Genomic DNA, 21,001 nt, shown 5'->3' with positions numbered 1-21,001 from the left:
TTATGTCAGTGTTAGAAGAAGAAGATGTCCATACAGTCCATAAACTAGAAAACCTGGAGTCATCAGTGAAAGTAAGTACATGATGCTGACTGGTCTGGAAATTGTGACTGAGATTTTGTTAAAATTATTTCTAAGGAATAAAAAGGTGAGGGGAACCAAGAGAGCGGCATTGTTTTCATCCCTAGGTGGCCAATCCTTAAAAGAAGGCTTCAAGGTTCAATTTAAGTTTTTGACAAGTTCATGGCTTTGATAAATAACTGATAAACCAAAAATAGGTACAAATAGTACATAAATAGCTGCCTACAAAGAAGCAGCAGCACACAAGAATTATTTCACTTCTTCATATGACTAACATGAGGAAGGAACCTCATGGACGTTTTTGGGTTAGACCTCACTCTAAATTCAAATATTTTTATTCTGACAGAAGCAACTTCCACATTTAAATTAGTACAACAGGTAGTAAAGGAAAGACATTTGGCAGGGAAAGATAAGTTTCCACCAGTGATGTCCATGTCAAGAAACTTCCTGGAAAGACTAGAATAGCAGAAGAAAATACATTGTACTAGTTCAGGTTTTGTCTGCACACACAATGATCCTGGAGAAGGATATAAAGGAGTTAAATTCTAAGAGGCTTTTCTGTGACAGAACAGGTATTCCTTGGCAAGGAGCACCACAGCACAGCTTCCTTGGGTAGTTATGTGGGACAGGTTTTCTCTGTATATTAAAGACCATCTCCAGTTCAGCTTTTTCTACTTCATTGCTGAAGGAGTGAGAGGACATAAGGTAGGAGACACTAGACAAAAAAATCACCTGCTTTTTTTTTTTTTTTTAAACCTGTACAGGACAGGAACATTAAAATACAATTCTGGCGAGACAGAGATACTGTTGTAAGGGTAGAAAAAAGAAGGTAGATCCACAAGGACTCTAAGTATATCTGAATAACTTCTAATATTTACAGGCTGAAAAGGAACACAAACATAACCAAGACTGGTAGAAGAATTAGGACCCTGCAAATATTTCAGCCTTATTAGAAGTAGCGAATCAGTCCATTTTCCTATTTACACTCTGTGCAGCACAACTGAAGTTGATGAGCTTGCAGGGATACATCCGCAGGGAAAATCTGGCCGGGTGTATAAACACTGCCAAATAATTGTGTGTGTTTGAAGCATCCTACTGCCTCTTCATCTGCTGAGCCACAAACTGAAATCACAACGCTTCATTTAGGTTCAATTTACGCAAATTATGGCACATCCTAGAAAATAAGTACATATTTCTAATTGATACAAAATGATCAACTTACATCAGAATTAAATCTCAGCTGGCAAATGTTGCAAGATATGATTTGCTTTCTTCGATGAGGAAGAGGAACCCCAAATGTATGATTTATTACTGCTTTTTGAATTGGGTCCATCTGTAAAGAGAGAAGAAAAAGGAAAATAAAAGCTTCTGCTGTTCCACTGTATGCTACACTATCTATAGTCTCAAAACAGATTCTGCATCATGTGATACCATACCCCACACTACAGAAAACTATTACTTTTCCTTGAAAATGAATATTTCTTCTTCATGCAGTTTTACAAAGAGGTAATACAGACAGGAACAAAGAAAAGTGTCATTAGTCATTAGCTATCTTGAAGTACATATCCTCAGTTCAATTCTATATGCACCAATCTCCCTTTACTGAAGAAAGCTAAAAGCTGTAAACGCTGAACAAGTTTACCTATCAAAACACCAATTTATGTTTTTTATATCATAGCAAAGCTAGCTCACTAAATGAAACAAGAATATTTTAAATAAAATTACTAAGAAAAGGATCAATGAAAATGTGAAGGAATATTATATACAAATAATTCCAGGATAACACACAATAGCTCAGTATTATGAAAAAAAAAAATAATTTCCCAGGAACCAATAAATTAATCTTTTCCATAAAACTTCTACACAACCTATGAAAAATCAAAATCCTCCAAAGATTATTTTCACAGCCATTTAGAAGAAACTATTTTGAATAAACCCTACTTTAAGGATGAATTTTGACTTTCATGAAAAGCATAATTCTGACCTAACCTCTACCAGAATGCTGATCTGGCAGTGTCTGTAAGTCAGGGTCCCATAAAAAAAGATACCATTTTGGCAGAGAATTTTACAAAAGCTACTCGAGACTTTTTACACGGAAGATTGAAATCAACTTCCCCAAATTCATCGGTCAAAATTATTTATATTTCTTTTTCACAAGAAGCATTTGATAGCTATTTTTAAAATCTAGTAATAGCTTTACAGCAACTTGGTAAAGCCACTGACAGTTTTTATCATTAAATTGTATTGTTAAAAATTCATAGATTTTGCTGATGCAAATATAACTAATTGCTGAACTCTGATGATAACAAGTATTCAAGCAGCATAATTTGTATGTGTCTTGAGAAAAAAACCCTTCTTCTATGCTCATGCCCCCATGATTCACTTTTTTCTAGTCTGTTAGCAAAGGGTTATTTGATAAATAATCAGAGCTTTTCCTTAGAGTAATCAATTATTCATGGAAGCTGTAATGGTAGACAGTCATGGCCTCTATTGCAGTGAATCCACAACAGATCACTACAGAAATTTTGCATCACCTGACAGCTGTTCAGTGTCAGATATGAAATAGGTCATTAAACTAATTCCTCTTGAAAAGAAATTCAAGATTGGTAAAAAAAAAAAAAAGGAACAAGGAAAATGGCAGAGCTTCAGATAAAGGTTTGGAAGAAATGCTCAGTTTGAACATCCTCTTCAATTTGATGTGAAAGTGAAATGCCTCATACATATGTGCAACCACCAGCATAAAAAAACACCAATCCCACCTAGAAACTAGGGATTTCACTGTAACATAACCCCAGAATAACACTGATGGCTAAGGTCAGAATATATCAAGCTCTGAAACACTACAGCATGCTGTGTAGAGCATACTGCTTCACTGCTGCTGAAGTTTGGAGAAATTTAGCCTACATTTCTACAGAAATGTAGGCACTGTTTCTTTTGCCACTGCAGGTCTAAAATACTCGGGGAAACCTCAAGTTCAGATATATCAATAAGTCAGCACAAGGTAACATGAAATTGTGCATTCTTTGATCCAATGTAAGTGTTTGCCTTCATATTAACAACAGTTGTGACATACTATTAGTTTAGCCTTCAGTGTTAACATGTTAAACTCTTTCATGCTATCTCACAAGTGCCATAAGCTAAGAAAGCCACCAAAGAAGCTCACTAAAGGTTATATGAAAGCTTCCACCATGGTTCGTAAGATGGAACAACTAATTTTTTGAGTTGGATTTACCCATCTTCACAGTAAGAATTCTAGCTCCAAATGTGGTTGGATTTCTATGATGCTCACATATTGAGAATGAGACAAATAATTTTTCAGAATTGAGAAAAATCATGAATGTGTGGAATAGTTGGTCTATTTTGTATTTAATTTTATTTTGGTCTCATGGAAAAATGGGGAGTTTCTTTCCTAATCACTCCACAGATTTTTTCCTGTTTATCTGCTGATACAGAAATCCATCTGCACACTTTCCTTTCTCTTTCTAAAGATGCAGACTTCTAGATATACAGCTACACGGCCTTATTGTGAACTGGGTGATTTGTGTTTGTGGCTCTAAATGAAGAAATGTTCTGGATAGCCTCCAAGTTGATTAAGAAAAGCTGCTTCAAAGTAAGAATCCGTTCTCTGCCAATTGCTCTTTGATACTGCATAGCAGAATTAAACTTCAAAACTTAGCCCCAGATTCTAATAAAGTTGGGGCAGAATGCTGGAGGGTATTTGACATTATTATTTTTTCCTGGAGGTTTCGTTTGGGGAAACACCAGCAATCCATACATTTCAAATAAACATCCAAAAGCACCAGATAAGCCTCCAGAAGTTTTATGCAGGAAATTTGTGAGAGGTAACAGGATACTTAGGTGCAGCATGATAAGCACTCAGATCTCACAGACACTGGAAGACAGAGACGAGCCCTGCTGAGAGTCAAAGGAACAAAGAGCAGCAGCTGATTGCCAGAAAAATAGAGAGCAAGGATTGCAGGGAAGTATAAAAAGGGAAATAATATCACATAGCTGAGGTAATCAGCAAGTGGTGAGATACTTAACAGAATCTCCAAGCACTTCTAGACTCACTGAGTGTTACTAATTACACATATAAATTTCAACTTATGTAAGTGGTATTTGCTTTCAAAATAAAAGTTATCACAATAAACTTTGATAAAATCTGCTTTTTACTCATTACTAGTCCTATATTACAATTGCTGGGTTTTTATTTTATTTCTTAGATGCAACTGATTTAATTTATTCCCATTTACAGTGAAGGACAGAGAGGTTTGCAATTCACATGAAAGATTGATTCAGCTGTCAAAGGTTTGCAAGATGTGCCCTTACTTCCTCTCACCAATGTATTTGCACTGTAAGTTACAACACAAAGAGGGTGAGCTGCCCTGTGTTTGACTTGTTCGCTACCTTTCGCTTTTATACTATCCAGCACTAGGTATCTCTTACTATGTAACGCAGGCTGTGTCACACTTTTTCCTTGTGGTCAGTCTAGGGATAGCATGTCGCTCAAGGTTCACTGCAAACCACAGGGTAACTGTTAGTTTGGGCAATGAAGATAAATATGAAAGGTTTCATATTTCATTCAGTTCATTTTTGTTTTCAATACATAAAATGCACAGCAATAATATCGCCTATGTTTTAATTATTCAAGGTGAAATTTGTGGCAACATGATATTATTTACTTTCTTTGATCAAATACTGTACTCCCTTCCCAAGATCTTCAGGGGCTTACCATACTTCAGCAAAATCCAGGCTTAAACCGAGGGCACGGCAGAAGTTGGCCCCTTACTCCATTTTCTTAGCTTTGACCTTACCGCTCTCATTTGGTTTTGCATGCTTGTTTCAGATTCAACCTTGTCAGACCAATGACCTTAGCCACGTTGCTCTTTGTTCTTGTGCTTTCCATAGAGCATGAAAGAGCTTTTTATTTTGGGGACTGCAGATGAAAGCAGTAGCTGTTGCATGAACTTTCTGGATGAAACATCTACTGCAAAATCACCAAGAATTTGACCCAGGAGATCCCATGTTATCCAACCTGCCTGGGCAACTATTCCAGATTCACCATAACCGCTACCCTTGAAGGCCTTCTGTGGCCAAGTCTGCACCTCATTAAATGCCATTAAATATCTGAAAAAGGCAGAACCCGGGCTGGTAAATTTTACCTACACAGAAATTTGATCCTTTGGAAATGTAAATTTTACATAATTTCCACAAGTAATTACTAAGTGTTGTTGGTTTGGGGGTTTTTTTTGGAAGACTTTTTTTATGCTGAAACTGAAATTCAAACACATAGGTCCTCCAGAATTTCAACAAATTTTTAATATATATAATTTTAAATATATATAACTTTTATTAGTCCTTTTTATGTGACTTCTTATCCCAGAGGCGTAAGAGCATGCCCAATTTAAAAACAACAACAACTAACTGATAGCAAAGGAAAGCACACAAGTTTGATCCATAAAGGCTCAAATCACAACAGAATATAAAGCAAAGGAGTTATTTTTATTTTATTTTTTTTTAACTGTGTATTAAAACCAGGGGGCATGACATGAGCATTTCAAATGCTTGAGGTTGGCAATAAACTAATGGAATTGCACTAATGTCTATAAATAAAGGCATCCAGGTCAAAGGATGAAGATAATGTGGATGACCAGAGCTTGTTCAGAACATATGGTGGGCCTAAAACAATCACATAAGTAAGAAAGTATTTTTACCTCAAAGCCAAAGAAATTAGCTGCAAAAGATTGACTCAGATCACTAGGGTCCTATACTAAGTGAGCAGAAAAACATGGCAGGTCATTGAAGCTCTCAGGAAAAAATTGCTGTAGACCATTTTAGTGGTAATTTACAGAAAAATTACCCACCAGAAGACTGACCTCCATTACTCGAGTGGGTAAGTGAATTCAGTGACACAGCTACCAACACCCCTCAGAACTTCTTAAAATCCAGATGCTAACACAATGCAATGTTACAATGAAAACAGCATCAGAGGAATGATATTTTGAGTACGGTTTCTTATCACATGTCTGCATATTTAATTGTAAGTACAAAAATTAAGTCAAACAAGCACACTGTAATTGTATTATATTTGCAGGCAAGGTATTAATATTTCCACATATGAGTTGAGACTTATTTGAACATCTTCACTGTAAATTGATAAGAAATAAAGATAGCTCAGTGGGGGCTCCTTTCATTCATTCTCTTATGTTCCAACAAATAGTGAAACTAATAAGAGCATCGGAAACAGTGTAAATCCTGTACCAACCACATACACAATGCCCTACCAAGCAAAAAAGAACAAAATATTATCATATCCTCCACAGTTTATACTTACTGGTGGCTTAATCCATTTTTAAAACTGCATGACGGATCCATCATGCAGTTTTAATACCAAACAGTTCAAACACAAAACTGCGTACTGCATTATAATTGTGACATACTAGTAGAAACACAGAAGAGCAGTTACTAAAGCTACAGGAAAGCTCCTCAATCATGTAAAGACACTGTCATTTATAGCTGGGGGACTTTTTGAACCAGAAATTTTCTCAGGGCATAATTTGACTATTTCCAATTGAGAATTGAGAAGTTCCTCTCTGATCTCAGTAGTAGCAAGAATTCACAATCATTTCCCCTGCAATCCTGTTGGTCAATTGTACAGATGCAGCAATATTCTATTCTATTCTATTATGTTGTTATACTTTTACTTAGGCAGAAACTCTGATGTTTTGGAGAACTGCTGGACATTCAGCCTTATATTACTCGTACAGAATGCCCATATTATGGACATAGTTCAGCTGAGTGGTAGCTCCTTCTTCTCCAGGAGATACTTGGCATCTACTACAGCTGCACATTCAAGCTGGACAAAACATGTGCAACAAGTCTAAAACTTCCAGGAAGTATTGGACCTACTAGGTGTCACACATTGCAGTTCATTTCTGTGTGTGCACATCCATCTTAAACCTCTTGAAAGTATTTATTAACTGTGCATGTTAAAAAAAAAAAAAAAAAAAAAATCTGTGCAGCATGCGTAGTAGGTCTGATGCTTTCCAGAAGTGTCAGACCTATAATTTACAATCTACCTGACGCATTCTTAATATAGTGGTGTCCAGGTCAGAAGCAGAACAGTTCAACAGCAGCTCAGTGATTTGATCCTAACTATATCTGACATTCTGTATTTCCATAAGAAATATGCTCCATTGTTAGGGCTAGCAGTCCAGTTTTTTTTTTTACAACATCACATTAATCTGTGAATAAGAATCTTACAAACTAACCAAGGAACACAATTCAAAAGGAATGAGGGAAAGAGCTTAGTAAGCATAACTAAACACAAAAAAAAGAATGTTCAACAATATTTTGGTTTCATGTGCAAGTAGAACAATATGATGTCAAATGGTTAAAATACATGTTCTAGATGTGCTAACATGCATGGTTTATCCTTTTACAGCTAATTTATTCAGTATTGCCTTAGTAATTATGATGAATAATTATGCAGTGAATTGAACTCAGCATTACACATCTTTTCTTAGTGTCTACCGTTTCTGCTCTTATCAATGAAACAGGGTAGAACTAACCTGATGCTTTTCATGTACATAAACCAGAAATATTACTTAACCTAGTTAAATATAAAATAATTAATATAAAATACTTGCAACAACTACAATAAAGTGCAATATTTACACAAGAATTACTTTTCTTTTAAAAAGTGGTATCTATCAAAAAGAAAACTGTAGTCACTTCCCAAACAATGTAACTGGTTTATGTAACTTGAATAGTACTTCAGAATGAATTCCCAAAGTAAACTTTTTATTCTCTTGTTGAAATCTTACAAGAGTGTAAGGATTTGTCTTTTTTTTCCTTTTTTTTTTAATGGAGCTATTTAATTGTAGCAGTTGTCTAGTCACCTTTCTGATGTAACTCTAGTATTTCTCTCTTGCTTTCTTTTTTTTTAATTTTTTTTCTTGTAGATTTTTCCACTTGGCAATGAGATGCTGAGGCAGCAGCAGTATTTCTGGAAAACTGCTTGAATATACAGAAACCAGTCAGAGCAAAAGGATTTGCATTCACAGTGGCATTGCACACACATACTGTAACCACAGAGATTATGCAAATCCTTATACTCTGATTGTCTAATAATGGTTGTCAGTCAAAAGACAAGAATTTGCATATGCTAAGGCTAGTGAGAGATAATCACACAGTGATTATGCTAATCAAACACACTAAACAACACGTGAAGGACTGTCAAACTGGAACAAATGTGCGTATGTATGTGTACGTATGCTAAATGCAGAAACACAGAGTGCTAAAAGAACATTAAGGTTGCAGATCAAGCCCTTAAAAACATGAAATGCCTATAAGCCTTAATTTAACACTTTTATGAATTTACATTTTTTAAGTATGTTTGCATATTTTTCCTGAAAGATTCTTTTTTTCTTTCCGCAAGATGGACAATGTTCACTTAATGAGCAACTGTTCAATGTTGTGTTTTGTCCAAGGGGTTCAATGAATAGCCCCAGACCTCATTTACTGTATAAAGCTGAAACCTCACTCCCAATGGGAATTATCAGCCTATTGATTGGCTCTCCTACAGTCTTCAACACAGGATGTGAGTACTCTACAAGTATAATTAACTTATTTTCAAAACTTCTTTGTTAGAGAAAAGATGGTATTTTCTCAGAAATTAAGAATAAAAGTGTAAACTAGTTCGTTACCCAATTTAAGATACCTCATAGTACTATTATATTGCCTTTCGTATATTCACCACACAGCTCCTGACTTCAGATTCATCTGTGAAGGTGCTACACAGACTCAGTGCAGCCTTACAACTGCAAGTTGGACTCACAATCCATTAAATGTCTGAGAAAACTTTGGGTTAAGTGACTTGCCTCGCATCTCAGAAAAACTCTCCAGGGTGGTAATCAACCGGTTTTGTGGAATGGGATGGCCTTTCTTTTTCTTCAGTCCCATCTTATTCAAAACATGTTTTCCAGTTTCTTCAACAAACAGAGCAAGAATACCACGGATAATAATCTTCCGAATTACAAAACCATGATTGCTCCCCAGTGCTGATCCAAAGGACACACAAAATTCTACCAGACCTAAAAGATTCTCCCAAAGGAGAGAAGATGAAAGGCAACCAAATGTACCATGTTTGTCATATTGCTCAATTATCCAGTGGCCAATGCTCAATACAACAATTGTAGCATAAGAGACTAACATGAAACAAACCACCTTGAAAGTGGGAGAATTACTCACTCCACTTCCAGTAGGCATTACCAAAGTGGTGTGGAAAGAAGGGGTGGATTGTTTGTTTTCAGCTGCTCACTTAAATGAGCAGTGGCAGACAGTAAAATATGATTAAACCCAAAACAATTGCTTAAAACAAAAAGAGATAAATGTTATAGTCTCTCTAAAGATCTCTCTAAAGATACCAATAAAGATAAAAACCTAAGGTTCACAAATGCCATTTGTTTTCTCAGCTTCAACCAAGAACAAAGCAAAAATAAACTCATGAGAAAAAGAACACATTAAAAAAAAACCTAAGGGCATTTTCATGTTTTGTGCTTAAGAAAAGAGCTTGGAACAAAAGGTTGGCAGGCATAATGAGGGTTACACAACAAATTCCCAATAGCATCATTCATATGTGAATGAATTTCAGAAAACTGGACCAAATGTTATAATTGGTATTTAATAATAGTGGGTCTTTCTAATCACAACAATAATAAAAGCAGGATGTGTGCCGGACAGAGAACTGGCAGACAGGCACTTGATTCACTTTTACAAGTGAATTACTCACAAGTATGAGAGTCCAAAGTGGTCTCTGCAAACTACTACACACTTTTCAGAGAAGTGACTGCGTATATATGTGTTTAAGGAGTGGGAAAATAATTCTGCAATGCAACCCTTCCTGATCAAGCTGCTATGCTTTTTTTAGTCTATTTTAAAAATTCTTCTTCTTTAGCATTTTTATTCTGGTGACTCCAAAGAAACCATTAAGAACTAAGGTGTAGAATATAAATAGACTGTTTAAAAAATGTACATTCTTACCTGAAAAAGTCCAAAGGATGCTTCAGACATTATTAAAATACTCTATCAAATCTATACTTTTATAACATTTCAACACATTTCAAAATCTGTCTTAGTGAGTTCAGTTTTAACACTGGGAGAAGTTACAATTCTTAAGCCATACTCGTAGAACCAGAGAATAAGAGACTAAAAGGGACCCAAAGACATCATTTAATCCATACCTCACACCATGAAAGGAAAAAAAATGTTATGGTGACATATATTTTTATCCCAGGTGTTGGTGGGGAGGGTGTGAGTGTGCAAATATTTTCATAAACCAAAGGCTAAAATACAACAGTTGAATCCTGGAGAGATGGGAATTTTTCAGATTTTCATTTTGTAACTGTTTCAGAATAAAACACTTCAACATTTCAGTTGAAACATTTACCAAAGCTGCTCTGCTTGTTTAGCCACTAGGTGTCTGACAACCCTTCATAAGACTAATTAGAAAATTTTTGAATTTCTCTCCCAGTTCTTAAACAGATGTCTGTCTGTCTTCAGAATCTGGTAGAAGCATTTCACTTCAGGTGCAAGTGTAGACGTCATTTGCTGGTATAATTATTTGACCACAGGCACTTTTTTCTCTCTCTTTTTTTAGGTCAGCACTGAAAAAAAGCACATAAAACGTTTCCATTCCCTTTTCTCAGAAGAAATGTTCTACTGTCCTTCTGAAGAAAATTCAAGGATACAAAACTATGTGACCAGCTGTCATCATATTGCCTCACATCTTGAGATTCAAGACAATTTTATATAAATTGATTTCATCACCAGCAGTCAACACAGAAAAATAATGTTCGCCAGACTCTTCACATATGGGAACTGAAATGCTATGGTTTGCACATGCAGCTGAATATACTCTTAGAATAGGTAATGGTTAAGTATGAGGGTAAATAATGTGCACAGCTATATTCATAGTCCTCATACAGATAACTAAGAGCATTAGATCTCCTTGCATGTGAAAAATATTTTAACTTTGCTCAGCTCATAGATTATGGTCCATAGGAGAAGTCATTAACCTGCTTACTTCCTCCATAACATTATTAGCTCTAAAAACTGCCTGAATTTTTGAACCAGGATGAGACTGTGTGTTCAGGAAACTCACTTCCACTAAGAGAGAGATAAATATGAAATTGGAAAATGGAAAAGAAATGTAGTAAATACTCTTGATATAGTTTGAGAGCTTACATAATAATGAAAATAAACCTTGTTGTGCTTAGTAACTAGGTATGCATAAACAACATTAGAATTTGGTACTAAGCTGAGCAAGATCCCAGGAAGATGAGAGAAATAGGTGGTCAGAAGGTGGCTTGCATTTTAATAAGGTATTTGTAACTGCAAAATTAAGATCAACCCAATTTCTGCTTCAGACTCCTCAAGAAAACAGAGAGTAGAAAAAGACAGAAGAGAAATAATTTAGAACAAATGGAGATTATTACTTTACCGACCCAACTCCCCACCAGTTAGTTTGAAACATCTCACATTTTCTTCATGGTACAAAACCGAAATTATATTCCCTTTTGATGAAGAGAACACACTTATACCTGCACTGGGTACCCACATTGTGACTGTACTTTCTGAGTAATTCTCTACAGATTGTCACTGAGGTTCATTCCAAGTCTCCTGTCAGTCTTAGTGACTGAATCATTAGTGCGATCCTGAGTGCACTGAACAGCTGTGGAGAATATAGTTATGGCTCATTCACTACTTGAAGTGCTTTAATCCCTTCCTACCTGTCTCTGAAATGTAATGCATTAAATAATTCTCAGCATGTTTTTATATCATTTGGAAAAAGATTAAAAGTTAACAGCGTATGTTTTCTGTGCAATTTCACCTTTGAAGTTTTATGTGAATGATATGTCAACATTAAAATTTAGAAAAAAGTATTGCCAGGGAAGTACCATCCTGACCCTGACTTCTGAGCTTTTTGTAGTTCAAGCCAGAACAAAATGAAACAAAGGAAGGAAAGAAAACCTGTTGTTACTTGTGTGCATACAGAAATACTAGCCCAAAAATTCAAGATATCTCAAAACAGTCTTAAAACAGCAATCTCCACTCCTTCCAGGAGTCCACTACCATAAATAAATGTTAATATACCTACAAAGTCACAAACGTGGAGGTAGTAGGGGCCTTCAGTTTCCAGGACTACTTTAGTTACTTCTGTTTTTTCTGTTGTGAAAGGACAGTATGAGAAGGGGGAATTCATACACTCCTTCACCGTCATGGCTGATTGTGACATGGTTTCTTTCTATTAGTGATTTGGCTTGGACCTAGTTCACTTCTTTTCTTGAATTCTCTGATTGTTTAAAGCTACTTCATGTTGATTTTGGTCTCTCCCTGATTTTAGGTCAAGTAAACTCAAACCGGATGCCTTTATCCCAACTCAGTTCTGACTATATTGGTGATGTACAGATCCTGACACACACAAGGTAGTCAGAGGTTCATTGACCATGTGAGGACTGTGGTGCAGGCTATAGTCCAGTGCATAAGAAGGGATGCTCTGTGTGTTCCTCCAGGGTGGAACCCCAAATGAACTAATACATGCAGATGGGAACCAGAATTTGGGCAAAAAGGAAGGGATGAAGCAGGCAGACACTGAGCTACTGCTGGTCAGTGGCCTTGAGAGTTCCTCCATCTCCTCAGCCGACCCCCAGCCAGAAGGGCAGTATCACTTTAACATTCAGGGAAGCTAGGGTGCCATTGAGTATTTTGAATTAATCAGGTTGAAAATAATTTCATGTATATTATGAACTTAAACACAATAGGAAGTCTCATCTGAGTATTTCACAGTGCTTTATGATGACCACTTACAAGCAGGTAATTAACATATGAAAACTGAGCTGTACTAGAACTTTTGGCAAATCCACTTGTTCTCATTCACAGCCTTATGCCTTAGCACTAGACAGCACAAGCATAATTGATTCAAAATCATGTATGTCTGGAGTACCTCACACAAGTACCTATGGATGTGAAGACAGGCAATTTTATTGCCTGTGAACTGTCTAGTTGTTGCCTGCAAGTCAAGTACTTAAAGACATCTGCACTGCTAGCATATCTTTTCAGAAAAGAAACTCCACAAATAGCCCAGTTCTGGTTATTTTTGAAGGATTCATTTTTTAATATATAATTTGATGCCTATGGATACCGTATGGGTGCATTGCCTCTGCTTTTATAGTAAAAGCTCTGCCCCAGAGATATCTACAACACAGAATAGGTAAAAGGGACCTGATGAAATGGCAGCAACTAATGAAAGAATTCTGAAAAAATGAAGAAGACACCAGAAGTGCAGTGCAAACCCCAGAGGGTTTGCTTCTATCTTCTTAGATGCCTGTAGGTCTCTCAGCCCTAAGACTGGTTTTATTTTCTACCCATTTAATTATCTGTGATTATAACAATAACATCACCAATGAAAATTACATTCCTCCTGCTACTATAAAGCTCTTTTAGCTTTATACTGTAGTTATATGAGATGAACCCTATCCACCAGAACTTATTCCTGCTTATTCTGACACTCTGATGAACAAGTTCAAACCAAGACTTGATCTTGGATCTCAGCTTTGCAATTATGTCCAGACCTTAATACTTACGTAACTGCACACATTCATGTGCCAGCACTAATCATTAGTGACCAGGATCTTTGTGACACACTTAAAAGGCCAGGAAATATTATCCTCATCTTACAGATTGGAACTGAGAGTAAGTAATAGTTCAAGGTTATCGCGGACGGCTGTGCCTGAATGTGGAGTTGAACCCACCATTTCCTCCACCAAGCCCTTCTTCCTAGCTCAGAGCAGTGCCCTTGGGCAAGCCCTCACCAACACTTCATGTGGCTCTTGGTTCTTGTTTCAAAAGACAGTCTGACCCAGTGGCAGGGAAGCTTTTACCCTGGCAGCTCTCAGGAGCAGCTGCAGGCACAAACAGTTCTGCTATGGGATAGGATAACTAAAAAAATACTCTTCCTTCAGGAGCAGCTGCAAACTTCAGTGCTCCAAACCGCTACCCTTCTTCTTTTCCTGTATCTTCTTAAAAGTGCTGCTGCCTTTTCAGGCACTACTGAGAAAACTGTACTTATGGTAATCTCCTGTAATATGTGTAGGAGATTGCCTCTGCAATGGTTGTGCCTACAGCTTGAAAGAAGAGGAAGCCAGGAGACTCAAGGACACAATTAAAAACAACAGTGTAGTTCGTATATTGAAATGGACTTGTATCTGCTCAGACCCTTCCATACATGAGAAATCCATGTTACTAAAAAAAGGCATCTGTGCAATCACTGATTTGAATTTATCACTGGAAAGTTTTTCTTCTTCTTTGTCCCTTCAAAAGATCTTCAGTTCATGCTCTATGGGAGGAGCCACACAGCACATTCGCAGCATGCAGCAGTGTTGACTGATCCTAAAAAATCCAATATGTTTTTGAGAACCATCCATTAACTGTTTACAAATGGCATTTCTGAAACATTGTCATTCAAGTAACTGCTTTTAGTTTTCCTTTCAGATTTATGATTATTGAAATGGCATTACCAGTGCAAATTCTCTTTCTTTCTGTCACTTCTTGTCCTTCTCATTATTAACTCCAACTGGAAGTTGAACACTTTAAGTAGCGTTATGCAATTACCAGGGTGGGGATTTGTCACATTGGTTTTATATTGATAACACAATCAATACTACACCAAAGGCACACAATCAATGTAGAGTTACACCGCCTCTTGCTGATCAAACCTGAAGAAAAACAAGCCAAAAAACCCACGTACCAAAAGCTTTTATGATACCAGGCAGGTCAGGTTTCCCAACTGTTAACATGAAACATGAACTCAGGTAGAACACGCCATTTCCTGGCTGCTCTCTGGAAGACCAGCACCTCATCAAATCTGCTCTTGTCTGCAGTTGGTATCTGAATTTGTACTCGTTTGGCCCAACACAGTGTTTGTCAGACTTCTAACCAGGGCATTCATGACGCTTGTAATGTGAAAATCAGAATGACATCTTCTGACAGTGTGTTTCTCCTCTGTGGAGCCTCCAAAGAAATCAGACACAGGCTACATGTGCTTTCCTTAATACTCTTTAAGCAGAATGAACGCTTTGCTAATGGTGGTCAATTACTATGCAGATATCCAGTAACTGCAGTGGTCAAAAGCAAAACATGTTACAAACAGCACTTAAAAAACCCAACAAACCACAAACAAAATAGAACCTACCCCCCCCCCCCCCCCCCCCCGCCAAAACAAGTAAAAGCAGAAATGAGAAATGACTACCACAAGGTACCAGTTAATTATTAGCAAAGGGAGAAAAACTGTTTCCCCAGACTAAATTTTCAAAACCTATGTTGTTTACAATGATGTAAATATAAAAGAGCAAAGCTAAAAGTTTAAACTGGCACATGGTAAGACCTATGTTTCTATAATTATGCTTTTGCTGTCTAAGATTAATCAGGGTAGTTAATGATGCAAAAAATTACATTTATAATCCAGTCTGAATACAGCTGTACTGCAAGCTAAGATCTAAGTGCCATTAAGGTAAATGGAATTAATGGGCTGTCCCTGGCAATCTTTATATCTATCAGTTACTAATTAACATTCTTCTGCAAAGAATAATTTACGGGGGAAAAATACATACAGAAGCAATAATGTTAAAACTTGCAACACACTGCGGTCACAGGGTAGTCGTGCAGCTGTAATAGACAATGTGTTGCGCTCATTTCAACAGAGAACAAGAAAGTGCCAACCGGCACTGCAATCAGTAAAATCTTTTACGTTAAGTCATTTATTTTATATGGCAGCAAATTATTACTACCAAGGATGAACTTTTGTAGGAAATGTCTACTTCAGCTAATAATGGAAGGACTGAGCAGAAGCAGCAATAAAAACCTGGTAGTTAAATTAGCTACTAAGAAAAATGAACACTGCGTGTTATCTTTGTAGATAATGTAGCACATTTGCTGCTCCCAACATATGACTCCCAACTTGATTACTGATTTTATGCATTCAGTACTTGCATTAGTTTTAAAAGTGTTCCCACCAAATCTTTACCACAATCTTAATTTGGCTCTTTTGTTTTTGGCTTTATGACATAAAAAGCGCTGCACAGTTCTTTAGAATCCTTTTTGAAATCCTCCTTATTTTCTTGCCTGTGAACCTATGCACCATCACTTCACATACCAGGAACTAATAACAGAGAATAAATCTTACAATGAACACCAGAGCTTCAGAGGCTATTATATGTCTCACTTCTTTTTGGAAAACAAAACAAAACAAAAAACCCCACAAACAAAAAAACCCCACCCCAACTCCCTCAAAACACTCTCCTGAGACCTATGTCTCCTAGGAACAGACACACACACAAATGAGCTTTGGCATGAATCATTATCAAATGGTGACTGTTGCATTTGAAAAATATTCCCCTCACTAAAGGCAGTAGCAGTTAGTGGTTTTAAACCAATATCAAGATATTTAGGTTTACTTACACCATGAGAACAAAAATCTTAATCATTCTGAACTTATACTTAAAAAATCCAGCTTAGACTTAATCATTCGAATCACTAGTAATGGTATTATTCCAAGTAAACATCATAGAATTAGGATGATTTTAATCTTCCCAGACCCTGGCCAAAAATGGTATATAACTACAACATGCTATATTACTACCAAAAATGGTAATAATAATATTACTGGTATTTATATAAGTGAGATTCATTAAATAATAATGGCATTTTCTATGTTGCATACTTACTCCCTACGTCAGTCACAATGAATTTTAAGTTTATAATATAGACATGAGGATTGACACTAATCACAATTTAATGCTTTCCAATTGAAGTTGTAAAGCAACATTTAGGATATTTGCACGTTTTTCTAACTTAGCCAGTAAGATGTCAGTGACAAAAAAAAAAATCCTAACTTTAGAACTTACATGAACAGCTATTTTGCACACACTGTATATAATTAACAGATAAGATTTTTAATTAACTCACAAAGACTTAGCATAATTTACCACATAGGGAAAAAAGTCCCTAACCCCTTGAGAAAATTAATTACACTGCTATAAAAATATGTTGTACATTGGTAAGAATTCCATTCTAGTGCTATAGGAATAAGCACTAAGTATTCTAACATGCTGTACTATGAATATCATCTCCTCCCTTTGTCACTTCACCATGACCTCCCAAAAGAAAATACAGTCACATTCAGAATTACCTGTCTGGATCGTAGAATTTTAAGCAGTAGGGCGAGAGAAGTTTGTTAGAAATAAATACTGATTTACAAATGTTGATAAGCTTGCAGAGAAAAGAAGTCTATAAACCCAGAATCAAAAAATACAACAGACCTACTGAATTTGCTGCCTCGAGAGCACAAAGAGAAATACATAATTTCATTTTTCTGAGGGAATTGAATGCGATAACAGATAAACCCTGTCAGGATGGATCTGACTGCAATGCAGTAAATGCTGAAGTAAGTGTCCAATATTTCCATTATACAGTCTGGCGTATTTGCAATATAACTAAAAACTACCACATATAATTTCTATTCAAATCAATGCTTTTTAAAAAAATTATTTTTAATGCTTCTGATTACAAAGCATATTCAGTTAAAAAAGACACAACACATTTTGGAGCTTTTCTCTGGTGCTCTGTATGCTAGAGCATAAGACACATTATTGCAGGGCCTAGTTGTGCTTCTATACTGAACGTTCTGGCAGGCTTCCCCACCGTAACCTCTCTGTTTAGGAATTTATAAACATCTTGAACGATATGCTTTTGCTCTGAACTTTACAGAAAGGAAAATAAGTTCTTTTCTAGGGAGGGTATTTATAGACCTAAAATCAAAAGCAAATGGAAACACCACATAAAGGTATCTTCAAACACCATGTTAAAGACAAATATTTTTGTAATGCAAAAGGAAGATAAGTAAGACAATTACATGATAATATGGTTCAATCCCTTTGGTTATTTGGTTTTAATAATGAACATTATGTTAGAAAGAGAGCTGGACTGACCATTCTGCACAGTGGAGTTCTGCCTTTTAGTCATTTATAATGCAGTGTGTTAATTCACCAGAAGTTGCTGGGTAGCAGGTCATTGTGCATACCTTTGATGTGCAAATTCATGCTTAAATGCTTTGAAGAGTTAGGGCCTGAAGTCCATACTGGATTCACACCAATATAACATCCTATCCTTTGGTGCTTTATCTGAATGCTCTTACAGAGAACTCTACCAAGAGCTGGACAAGGTGGCGTTGATTCTGTAATACGTTCAGTGTGAAAAGCAAGTTTTTAGGTAGTTGATATGCTAAAAGCAGTCTTCGTCATTCTTACTTATAATATGTGTTTGTTGCCATATTATTCTGCTTAAAAATACCTGCTATTCCTTTTATCTAGTTTGTAAGCCACTTTTCAACCAACATGAAACAGAGTACTGCACTTTCAAAGGTTTCATGGTCCTACAGATGTTGTCATAAACACCTAATTTTTAAACTTATTAATCTTAAGTAAGGCATTACCAATTTGAATAATATGCTGTGATAGACTGCTGTTTTACAGCTAACATACATTTGTCAAAATAAATGAACGAGGTTCATTGTATGATGGTACAAAAATATAGATGTAATTGCAGAAGCTGCAAGATTCCACTAATTCTGATTTCATAATTCAATAATGAATCTGCTGAATAAACAACTTTATTATGTTAGGCTGGTAACTCAAGGCTGTGGTAGCTAAGTACCGGAACAGATGGATGAAAGGACTCCCTACTGTCAACAAGGCCAAACAAAGTGTTGTAAAGGAAGTAGTTCCTCAGGTGATACAAAAAGAGGTTTAATCTCGGACCTACTGCTTATCCATTTATCCATCTTTGCCTCAGTTGTTCCTGTTACAGAACCAGGGAAGCTGTTTATGTTATGAAGCTTCTCCTGTAAGTTTGCCTCTGAAAAGCAGTCTAAAAAAGTATTTCCACAACATATGCGTTAACAGCCAATGCAGTAGCACAAGGGTATGCCTCTGCCCTATCCCCCCAGTCTCTTAGTAAGCAATTTTCACAGGAGACAAGACTCCCGTTTCCTGCAGTTTGCTCCACCTCAGACCTGCTACAACACCCACTGTTCTCACTGATTCCCCAGGGACAGTTACAATTACCACCCTCCATAAATACACCTTTGAGGTGACAAGTGTCTCCTTTTGTACTTTTCTCTAGGTGGGTGCCAATGGCCCAGCTGAACAAACTGAATCTCATTGCTGCTGTTGCTGTTACACTACACCTATGGGAGTTGACCAGCTCTAGAAAGTGCTTTCAGGTGCCCATGACAGAAGCTGATAAGGAGCCTCAAACAGTTCCTCACAGGCAGAGAGGGACACCTTTTGCCAGAAGGTGCACACAAGTAAAGAGAAATATTAAGCCTACCCAAGGTCTGCAGATTTGGCTTTTAGATTTTTCTAGGTGCTACTTGGAGAACTCAGTCACCTGTTTGGAAGCAATATCTAAATGTGAGCCAGGAGAGAAGAGCCTTCCTTCTACACTTTTCCTCCTACATTTTCCCAGCCAATGTGTCTAAGTATTCACTCTCCATTCGCTCACTTTTTCACTCTATGCAGGAATTTTTAATGGCTTAAATATTGTTTTGGTCTTAGACTCTGGCCTGCAAAACATAAGCTTGATAACTGAGATGGCAACAGGAACATCAATATGTCCTGGTGACAAGCTCATCATTTTTTCCTCTAAGGAGCCTCAATATACTTTCTAGAGATAAGGTGTATATCCTTCATTGTTTTCTTCAATACCTACTCCTCCCTTGAAGCCTTGTTGATTTCATTATTGAGCCAGAATAATACCAAGCAGGTAATCTTATGCAAATATAATATTCACACAAAACCCCATAGCTTCTCCACAGCCATATATAAAAATACTTGTTCCAAAGCATTTGTGGTTGATTTCTGGTGGTGCCTTTTCTTCTTCCTCTTCTTTTTTTTTTTTTCCTAAGCATTTTTTCATAAACAGGGAATAGTTCATAACCATGTTTAAGTGACAACAGATCAAACTTAATTTACCAATGCTACTATATCCGTGAAGGGTTACTTAGAACGAAGTGGCAACAACATACTGTCTACTGTGTTTAAAATCTGTTTTAAACAGTCACATTTCCTGTTGACAGTTGCTCTTTTTTGCCATCCCGTGTTTACACTGCTGAATGACAGAAGTCCAGTTTTGCTACCATGGCAGACCAATCATTCCTACAAAAAATTGAAGCAAGAGCTTCTATTCTTCAGCAGCAGGTAGCACTTTAGGCCATAGATTTACAGGAAAAACATGACTGGAGAGGTCCAGGGTATGTCAGTACAAACACACAAAACAATTTTGAGAGATGTGGAGTTCTCCCTAACCCTTCTGACTCCCCACCTGTAATAACTTGAACTTCATTCTTAGGATTCTTCTCTCTTCCTCCTGTTTGTCAACCAAAATCAGCCAGAATTCAGGGGGCTTTACACATCCTGAACTTGTCCCTAGCACATACAGAGTTTTAATTACATGGAGAGTGGGACGGTGGCACTGTCACATCATTGGCACTGGTGAGGAGGAGTCTTGAAGAAGACCTTGAAGATGAGGGACTCATCTTGAAGATGAGGAACTGAATGATGACGTATGATGACATATTCATAAAATTAGTAAGAAGGAAAATGGGCATTCTGCTGTGAGATTCATAAGCAGGAAGGCATAATACTAGAGCTTATAAACTACTATGCAAAAATGTGGAAAACCAGTAACTCAGAGGTAGGGTACCTCATATGCACAGTAACAAATGCACAGGTTGACAGAAGACACTTAAGGTTTTACTTTTAATGTACTTGGAGGAAGTAAAAAATTGCCTTAGGCTCAGAACTGT

At 36.8% G+C, this 21,001-nt stretch overlaps 1 protein-coding gene across 3 annotated transcripts in view; it reads right to left on the bottom strand.

Moving 5' to 3' along the window:
- The window catches only part of ZNF385D (zinc finger protein 385D), a 268,932-nt gene that overhangs the window by 104,255 nt on the left and 143,676 nt on the right, over nucleotides 1-21,001 (bottom strand). For all 3 annotated transcript variants that reach the window (XM_030009653.2, XM_030009652.2, XM_030009651.2), the window contains one exon: nucleotides 1,301-1,411. In XM_030009653.2, the coding sequence (XP_029865513.1) occupies nucleotides 1,301-1,411 (111 nt within the window). The remainder of the gene's footprint in view (nucleotides 1-1,300; nucleotides 1,412-21,001) is intronic.

This window comes from Aquila chrysaetos, chromosome 3 (genome assembly GCF_900496995.4).
Source record: "Aquila chrysaetos chrysaetos chromosome 3, bAquChr1.4, whole genome shotgun sequence".
NCBI lineage: Eukaryota > Metazoa > Chordata > Aves > Accipitriformes > Accipitridae > Aquila > Aquila chrysaetos.
The sequence above is the reverse complement of the archived record's forward strand: the minus strand, read 5'-3'. Positions and strand labels throughout refer to the sequence as shown.